General features: G+C 40.0%; 1 protein-coding gene across 1 annotated transcript in view; it reads right to left on the bottom strand.

The window, feature by feature from the left end:
• QRFPR (pyroglutamylated RFamide peptide receptor) overlaps nt 1-2,965 on the bottom strand; it is a 164,921-nt gene extending 161,956 nt beyond the window's left edge. The window contains exon 1 of the mRNA XM_006866278.1: nt 2,626-2,965. Within this exon, the coding sequence (XP_006866340.1) occupies nt 2,626-2,965 (340 nt within the window). The remainder of the gene's footprint in view (nt 1-2,625) is intronic.
• Nucleotides 2,966-10,100: the final 7,135 nt, after the last annotated feature.

The following is a 10,100-nucleotide window of genomic DNA, read 5'->3' as shown; positions in this document are numbered from 1 at the left end:
GCTTAACAACAACAAATGGGGCTAATGGGATAAGCACTGGGAAGTGAACTTTGGTTCAAGCCTGCTAGCAGTTGCAGGAGAAAGGTAAGGCTTTCTGCTCTGTGGTTCTAGCCTGCTAGCAATTGCGGGGGAAAGGTAAGGCTTTCTGCTCCTTCAAAGATTAAAAAGGTCGGAAATCCTATTTAGGGTTGTTTTAAGTCAGAACTGACTCCACAGCACTTAACAACAACAAATGGCTAATGGAATCTGGTGTAGTGCTTTAGCATGAGCACTGGACTGTTAACCACACACCAGTGTGTCAGTGGTTCAGACCCACCAGCCATTCCTGGAAATCATCTACAAGGTTACTATGAGTCCAAAATAACTCCATGGCATGTAGCAAAAACAATGGTGACTGTGACCCTGTCTGCACATGTTGGTTGGTATCCTGAATATCTTCTTTAGTGAATTGTCTGTTCATGTCATCTGCCCATTTTAAAATTGCATTATTTGTCTTTTTCTTATGGAGGTTGAAGTTTTCTATACATTTTAGAAAATGGAACTAGTCTCTCTTGATGACATGTCCCAAGTAAGTGAAATGAAGTCTCGTCATCCTTGCTTCAAAGGAGCATGCTGTTTGTATGTCCTCCAAGGCAGATTTGTTCATTCTTCTGACAGCCCATGTTATAGTCAATGTTCTTCATTGACACCATGTTTTAAAGGTATCAATTCTTATTCAGTCTTCTTTCTTCATTGTCCAGCTTTCCCATGTATCTAAGGCAATTGAAGATACCATGGCTTGGGTCAGGTACACCTTAGTTCACAGAGTGACATATTTGCTCTTTAATACTTTAAAGCGGTCTTTTGTAGCAGATTTGCTCAATGCAATACATCATTTGATTTCTTAATTCTTGCTTCCATGGACCTTGATTATGGATCTAAACAAAATGAAACATTTGACAACTTCAATCTATTCTCCATTTATCAGATATTATTTATTGGTCCAGTAGAAAGGATTTTTGTTTTATGTTGAGAAATGTTGTTATTATGAAGTGCTGTTGAGTCAGTTCTGACCGCATATAATGTGTTTTCGAGGAGCAACTGGTGAGTTTGAACCACCAGCCTTGTGGTAAACCGATCTTGCAGTCCAGCACATTAACCCAAAGTACCACACCAGGACTCCATGTTGAGATGCATTCCATACTAAAGGCTATAGTTTTTAATCTTCTTCAGTGCTTCATGTCCTCTTCACTTCAAGTCCACTTCAATTTCCAGAATATGATCCCATTTTTCTAATTATGTTCACCATTAGAAATGGAGCTATAATCACCCAGCAGTACAGATATGCTTCATAAATCTGCCTTTCAAACAATTATAAGTGAAATTCCTGTTCCTTTTCCTCAAAAAACAATGAAACTAAAATAATAATAATAAGTATATCTTTGGACCTGGGGCTTGGTGGAGATTTACTAAATTTGATACAAAAGCACAATCAGTTAAAGAAGAATATATAATTTTATCTAAAAATAAAGCATTATTTTACTTTATTTTTATGATATAGAAAAAAGATATCAGCATCCTAACTTAATAGCAATAAACTCAATACAAGTTAGTGGGAAAAAGTAATGCCAGGAAAAGAAATTGCAAATTTTATATTGGTAATGGTAGGCTCACAGAAACAGCATCTAGAGCTTCAAAGGAATTAACCAAGTGGGGAAAATAGCAGAACTTGAATGCACTATGACTCATTTCTCACGCATTCACTTTGTTTGCAACCATTTTCCAAGAAATTTTCATGTGGACATAAGAATACACTCACCCATGAAAGCAGGGGTACTTCTCAAGATACACCATAAGCAACAGAGGGACTCCAAGGCCTACTATTTATAAAATTACAACAGAACACTCTCTAGTCACTTCACTTTGGAAAGAATGAATCACTAGGGGAAGTATGATGTCTTGTTTTGTTATTTTCCAGTCTCCATACACTATATGCAACCCAATGCCTCAAAACTGCTTTTCTGCCATTTCTGCTCTCCTGTTATGGAAGAAGGATAATTTCATCTCTCCTTTATCAGTCAGACGGGGACATGTTTTCTGTGTGACTCTGCAAGTCCAATTTTTGGAAAGAAGGTCTAGTCCCAAATTTTCCTTCTATGAATGTATTACATTTACTTCTTAAAATGTTTTTAATCTTATAAATACAGGCTTGTATGTACAAAAATATGTCTCAAAGCCACACAAGCCCAGAGAATGAGTCTGGAGGAAAGTAAGGGGTAAAATGTTAACTTTGGAATGTGAGTATTTTAATTATTTTATTTATGCTACTTTCATGAGTTTTAAACAATAAAGAAATAAAATGTGTAATTATTGAAAGGGAGCCAGAATGAATGGAGAATGGTGTGACCCCCAACCTCTGTGCCCTGGACCCCTTTACCTTTCCCTGACCTGTGATTCTAAACTGCATTAAGAAAATGCTGGAAGTATGGAAGAACTTTTTTCTCTATGTGAGCTGAGGTGAGGAATTTCTAAGAACAATGACCAGGTTCACTTGGCAGAGAAAGAAAAGTAGGGAAGTCAGAATGGGTGGGGAATGCAAACTGGACAGCAGGAGCTAAGGGAAAAGTGGGTCGCAGGCTCGCTTACCCCCAAGCCAGTTGTCAGAGATGTTCTGGAGCATCGTGACCGGGATGCAGAAGAAAGTGATGAGTAGATCGCTGAGCGCCAAGGAGCAGATGAAGATGTTGGTTACCGTGCGCATGACCTTGCTGCGGGTCACTACATAGACTACCAACGCGTTGCCAAAGAGTGCCAGGACAAAGATGAGCACGCCCGTGAGCACGAAGGCCAGTTTGGCGCGCCCTGGCAGCTCAGGGGTATAGACGAGCGGCCGCAGACCGTACAGCGCAATGAACTGCTCGCGTGTCAAGTTGTGGTCCCGTAGCAGCCGGGAAAACTGCTCCGGAGTGATGTTTAGCGACTGCATTTCGTGCTCCTTCGGGCGCCTGGGAACCGCCCGCTACAGCCCAGCCATAGGCATCAGCCACGGGGCACGAACCCCCGCGTGGGGAGGCGAGGACTGCCGGAGGCGAAGGGAGCCGGCAAGATACCTCTCTCCCTCTGAAACGCGGAAGTCAGGCGAGCAGGAGGGCTCCGGTCCGCACCCGAGATGATCCCGGAGCAGAAAAGCAACGCGCGGATTAACCCAAGATAAAGAGTCAGGGAGCGAAAGCCTGGGAGGCTCAATTCCATTGACCAAAACTGTTCGCGGTTCAAAGAAACTTCTTCTGAAGCTCTTCTCTAGGGCGAAGCTCTGCCATCGCACGGAATGCCATTGAGCTATATAAGTGTCCCCGCGCCTCTCGGTCTTCAGCTCTGGCCCAGCGGAGCGCTGGAGGGTGGGGCTAGACCTTCGCTGCGCTCCACTCACAACTCCGCAGCGGCGGCGCGGACCAGACCTCGCCTCCCAACACCCTGGGGGCCAGGAGACTCTTCAGACCTCCCCACCTTTCTGCTGCTCTATGCTTTTCTACAGTCATGCTAATTAATAATATGAAATTGAGTATTGGGGTTGTCCACAGTTCCAAGCTTTCTCTGCTTAGGAAATAATGTGAGCTTTATTTGAAAAAATAAAAAAAGGAAATAATTATGTTGTTTTTGTGCCCTCGACTCAGTTTTGATTCATAGCAATCCTCTATCGGGCTTCTGAGGCTGTAAATCTTTGCAGAAGTAGAAAACCTCATCTTTCACTCATGGAGCTGCTGGTGAACTCAAATGGACCTTTGTGGTTTATCCTTATGAGCCAACTTGGTCTCCTTAAATAATTATAGAACACATAAAGTTTCAAAAACGGTATTCCATTGATTATATTTTGACTTATTGCACAGTTAAGGAGCCCTGCTACTGTAATGGGTTAGGCGTTGAGCTGCTACCTGTGTTGTTGAATGCCATCCAGCTGGTTCTGACTCATAGCAAACCTATACAGGGTTTCACAGGAAAGGCTGTTGGGTTTTACCCACAGACCTTGCTGGACTTATCCTGCAGCTCCACAGCGGCAAGATGATAGGGTTCAAATCTACCAACAGCTCTGCAGGAGAAAAATGAGGTTGTCTGTTCCCTTTAAGCTTTACAGTCCCCTAAACGCAGGAGTCCTAAGGAGCTCTGGTAGTGGTTACGAATCTGGCTGTGAACCTTAAGGTCAGCAGTTCGAAGCTACCAGCTGTTCCGCTGGAGAAAGATGAGGCTTTCTGGTCCCGTAAAGATGTACAGCCTCGGAATCCTGTAGTGGGTCGCTATGAGTCGTAACCGACTCCACGGCACATAACAACAAACTCAGGAGTCCTGGTGTGGCGCTGTGGGTTAATGCGCCAGACTGCAAAGCCGTTGGAACTGCAAGGTCGGTGGTTCAAGCTCACCAACTGCTCCTCGAAATCCTATACAGGGTCGCTATGGGTCGGAACCGACTTGATGGCACTTAACAACAAACAACAACAACAAACTCAGTGTACTTTCTCTTATCAAGTCCTGATGTGGCTCTGTAGAATATGCACTGGATCACAAGGTCTGTTTGAATCGCAAAGTCGGTGGTTAAAACTTACCAGCCACTCCTCAAAAATTATACAGGGTCACTATGAGTCGAAACCGACTCATTGGCACTTAAAGACAACAAACTTTATGTGTCGCTGTAGGATAAGCACTGGACTTCAAAGTCAGTTTGAACTGCACGTTCGGCGGTTCAAATTCAACAGTCACGCCTCAGAAACCCCATGTTGTTGTTAAGTGTGTAGAGTCTGTTCTGACTCATAGCTACCCTATATAGAATTTCTTAGTAGCAGCGGTGGGTTTGAATTGCTGACACTGTGGTTCTAATTCCAGAGTTGATCCTACAGCACCTCACCTACAGCACCTCCAGAGGGTCTCTATGTGTCTGAACCAGTTCAACTGCACATAACAACAACAAAACTTGATGAAGTTGTTCTACTCAATCCCATAGGGTCGCTATAAACTGGAATACAGGCAAAGTTAATGGGTTTATTATATGATTGTATAACTAAGAATTTGACATTGGTACAGTGTGTGTGTATAGCTCAAGCATTTTATCATAGCATAGATTGCTGCAACCACCATCAATATCAAGATACAGAACTATTCCATCACTAAAAAGATATCCCCTGAGCTACCCTTAGTCACACCTAGTCCTTCCTCTAGCCACCTATAACCACTTGCACTATCTGTTCTCCATTTCTCTACTTCCTACTTTTGTTATATAAATAGAATCATACAGTGTATGACCTCTTGATAAAGATTCCCTCCTCCCCCCGAATCAGTCCAATGACTTTATATGCATGGAAGTTGTTGCTTATATCAATAGTATTTTTTTCATGGCACAGATGCACCACTGTTTGTTTAACCCCATGCATAGGACATTTTGGTATTTCCCTTTTGACCTATGGCAATTATGTGTGTTAATAAGTTTTCATTTATCTGGGAAATGCTTAGAAGTGTGGCTGTTGAGTTTTGGATAAGTATGGTGGTGGTGTGCAGTCGGTTCAGCTCATAGCCACCCTGTGTACAGTTTTGAGCCTGTTCATCTTTGTGAAAGTAGAAAGCCTCATCTTTCTCCCACTGAGTGGCTAGTGGACTCACCCCACGGACCTTGTGGTTAGCAGCCCAACCACAAGCTAGGATAATCAATTATGTTACTAGGGTTCCTTTGATAAGTGTATCTTAAGTTTTTAAAAAAGAAATTGGCAATCTATTTTCCAGAGTGTCTGTACCATTTTACATTTCCACCAGCAATGTATGAGAGATCCATTTTCTCAACAGCTTTGCCAGCCTTTGCTATTGTCAATACATACATTTGTGTTGATGTTAAGTGCAGTTGAGTGGATTCCTACTCATAGAGTGAGCCTATATAAGGTTTCTGAGATTGTAAATCTTTGTGGGAACAGAAAGCCTCGTCTTCTTCCAGCACAGCAACTGTTAGGTTTGAACTATAGAATTTGTAGTTTACAGCCCAAAATTTATCCTACAGCACCACACCAGGAACCCCAATGTATGTGAGGGCACTTCAAGGAGTTCACAGAAAATTTGAATGAAAAGACAATGAAATTTTTCCACAAGCTTTTTACCCCCATACATATATATAAACATATGAACCTTCAATCTTGCCTCCTCTTAAGATTGCATCTTAGTAACCCTATGGGACAGTTCTACTCTGTTTTTATAGAATTACTATGAGTCAGAATCGTCTCTACAGCAATGATACAACAATAAGTCTGTAGAGATATTTCACCATGGTATTAATTTGCATTTCTCTAGTGGAGTCCTGGTGTGGTATTCTAGGATAAGTACTGGACTGCTAACTACAAAGTCAGCGGTTCAAACCCACTAACCTCTCCTAGGAAATCCTATGTGGGGGGGGGGGGTTGTTAACAGTCAGAACAAACTCAATGGCAATTAACAACAATGACGACAACAATGGATAATAATGTTTAATACTTTTTCATGAGCTTATTTGTAGGTGAAACGTCTCCATGTATGTTGCTTTTTCTTATATTTTATTGAAATGTTTGGTTTATTTACTATTGGGTTTTAAGAGCTTGTCTGATACTCTGGATGTAAACAGAAAAAAGATTGAAATTGTTAAACACTTCATTTTGCTTGGATTCCATAATCAACACTTAGAGAAGCAGCAGTCAAGAAATCAAAAGCAGCCTAATCAGATGCAAAAGACCTCTTGAAAGTATTTAACAGCAAAGATGTCAGTTTCAGGACTAAATTGCACGTGCCCCAAGCTATGGTATTTTGATTCACCTAACTGCAAGGTGGTTGGTTTAAGCTCACCAGCTGCTCCTCTGAAACCATATACAGGGTCGTTATGGGTCGGAAATGACTCAACGGCACTTAACAACAACGACAAGGAGCTCTGGTAGCGTAGTGGTTACGAATCGGGCGGCGAACCTTAAGGTCAGCAGTTTGAAACTACCAGCTGTTCCTCGGGAGACAGATGAGTCTTTCTGCTCCTGTAAAGGTGTACAGCCTCGGAAACCCTGTACAGGGTTGCTATGAGTCAGAACCAACTCCACGGCAAATAACCACCACCACCAAATGTGCATGAGAGTCCTGCTGTGGCGCGGTGGGCTAATTCGTCTGACAGCAAAGTCATTTGAACTGCAAGATTGGTGGTTCAAGTTCACCAGCTGCTCCTTGGAAAACTTATACAGGGTCTCTATGGGTCGGAATCGACAAAACGTCACTTAACAACAACAACAATATGCATGTGAAAGTTGGACAATGAATAAGGAGTAAGAAAAAATAATCCATACATTTGAATTATGTTGTTGATGAAGAATATTGAAAATATTATGGACTGGCCGAAGAACATATAAATCTGTCTTGGAAGAAGTACAGTCAGAATACTCCTTAGCAGTGAGAATGTTGAAACTTTGTGTCTTATATTTTGGACATGTCATCAGGAGGGACTAGTCTTTGAAGAAGGACATCATGCTTGGAAAAGTGGAGTGTCAGCATAAAAGAGGAAGATTCCCAATGAACTGGATTGATGCAGTGGCAGCAACAATGGGCTCAAACAGCAATAATTGTGAGCATTGTGCAGGACCAGGCAGTGTTTCATTTCTGCTATGTACCTAACAACAATCTTTTGTCAGATAAGTAGTTTGCAAGTATTTTATCCAAGTCTGTAACTTGTTATTTATTCTTTTAGCAGAAGAGTCTTTTCAATCAGTGCTTTTAATTTTTAGTAAAATTGAATATGTTTTTAATTAGTTATGCTTTTGGTATCAAATGGAAAAACTCTAAAAGGTTTGTTTGTTTGTTTGTTTTTACATTGTATATTTATATGGTGGTTGGTGGTTATGTGCCGTGGAGTCCATTAAGACTCATAGCAACCCTGTACAGGGTTTCCGAGGATGTAAATATTTACGAGAGCAGAACGCCTCATCTTTCTCCCGCGGAACAGCTGGTAGCTTTGAACTGCTGACAATGGATTCTCTTGTTCTTTTGCTCTTCATTTGATCTATGTGCCTATCCATCTGTCAATATCACACAATTTCAATGGTATTGTTTAACAACTATTTGGGTAAATTGTCCACTTTATTATTATTTTTCAAACTTATTGTAGCTATTATAGTGCATGTACCTTTTCTATCTAAATTAAGTTTGTCTCACGATTTTGTTAAGATATGCATTGAACTAATAGATCAATTTGAGGGAAAATTGACATCCTTACTGTATTAGATCTTCTATGTCCCTATGTATCTTCATTTATCTAGATCTTCTTTGATTTCTTTCATCCATATTTTGTAGTTTTCAACATACTATAGTCCTAAACATGTTTTTTTTTTTAAGATTTATACTTCAGCATTTCATTTTCACATTTGAAAATCTTATTGTATTTCAGTTTATTTTTCCATGTGTACATTGCTAATATATGTAACTGATTCTTTCTGTTGATCTTGAAATAAATTTCTTTATATTTTCTACAAAGATAATCAGACCTTTTATGAAGAGAGGTTGTTTTTTATTTATCTGTTTCTGATTTATATTCCTTGTATTTTATTTCTTTGACTGCAGTTGTATAATAGCAGTGATAAGTGTATACAAGTGGCCTTGTTATCAATGCTAGGGGAAGCAACTGTTGTTCCATCTTTTCGTATGATATTAGCTACAGATTCTTTTTTTTTTAAATCAATTTGAAGATGTTTCCTTTATTAACTTACTAAGAATGTTTATCATGAATGATGCTAAATTTTATTACTTGGTTTTTTCTACATTAATTTATATGATCATTTGATTTTTCTTTATCATGAGTTGGCTTTCTAATAATTAGTTGTTGTTGAATACATTAAATAAATGCCATTTGGTCATGGTGCATAATTCTTTTGGTATCTTGCTGAATTCTATTTCCTATATATATTTATGACTGGTTTTGTGGGGTGTGATTTTGTGTTTGCTTGTTTGAACATTGTATTGTGCTTTGGGTAAAATTTTACACAGTAAATTAGTTTTCCATCCAATAATTCATACACAAATTGTTCCATGACATAGGTTGCAATCTCCACAATGTATCCGTGCTTTTCCTGTTTCCACCCTGGGTTCCACATTTCCATTTTCCAGCCTGTTCTTGTCTTTGCATCTTTGTTTTTGGGCAAATGTTGCCTTTTGATCCTGGTGTAGTGCTGTGGGATAAAGCACTGAACTGCAAGGTCACTTTTAACTGCAAGGTTGGCAGTTCAGCTCACCAGCTGCTCCTTGGAAACCCTATCCAGGTAGGTAGCTCTGAGTCAGAACTGACTCGACATCACTTAACAACAACAACAGCATAGCTGATTGTTTTAAGGGCCAAATTCCTCATGGTTGTTATTGTTTATTTTATAGACTAGTTTATTATTTGGTTGAGAAGTGGCCTCTAGAGTGGCTTTAGTTCCATATTAGAATTGTGAAGTAGGGCCATCATTTCTGAGTTCCTCCAGTCTCCATCATCCAGTTAGCCTGGTCTTTTTATGAGTTTGAGTCTTGTTCTACATTTTCCCTATATTTTCTATTCTTCTTAAAAGTATTTTTATGTCTGTCTTCTTTAAAGATATTGATCTATAATTTTTTTCCTTTCTTCCATCCTTCCTTCCTTCTTTCCTTCCTTTCTTTTGGTACTGTCTTAGTCTGATTCTGGTATCCAGGTAATACTAACATCATGGAATGAATAAAGAAGTAGTGTTCCTTCCTCTTCTATTTTCTGGAAGAATATGTATAGAATTGCTTTTAATTATTCTTCAAATGTTTGGTGGAATTCTCGAGTGAAGCCATCAGGACCTGAGATATATTTGTCAGTTTTTAAATTATAAATTTAATTTCCTTAAGAGTAGTCTTGTTTTAAGTGGTTGGCAAGTCAGTCTCCAACTCGTAGAGTCACCATGCACAACTGAATGAAGCGGTACCTGGCCTGGTGACATACCCATGGTCAGTTACAGATCAGACTGTTGTGAACCAGAGGGAGCTCATTGACCAGTTTTCTGAAACAGATCACCAGACCTGTCTTCCTTACTCTGGAAGCACTGCTGAAACTTCTTCAACATTATAGCAACATGCCTGCCTAACTGACA

The sequence above is a fragment of the Chrysochloris asiatica genome, unplaced genomic scaffold, assembly GCF_000296735.1.
Source record: "Chrysochloris asiatica unplaced genomic scaffold, ChrAsi1.0 scaffold00088, whole genome shotgun sequence".
In the NCBI taxonomy this organism is placed as follows: Eukaryota; Metazoa; Chordata; class Mammalia; order Afrosoricida; family Chrysochloridae; genus Chrysochloris; species Chrysochloris asiatica.
The sequence above is the reverse complement of the archived record's forward strand: the minus strand, read 5'-3'. Positions and strand labels throughout refer to the sequence as shown.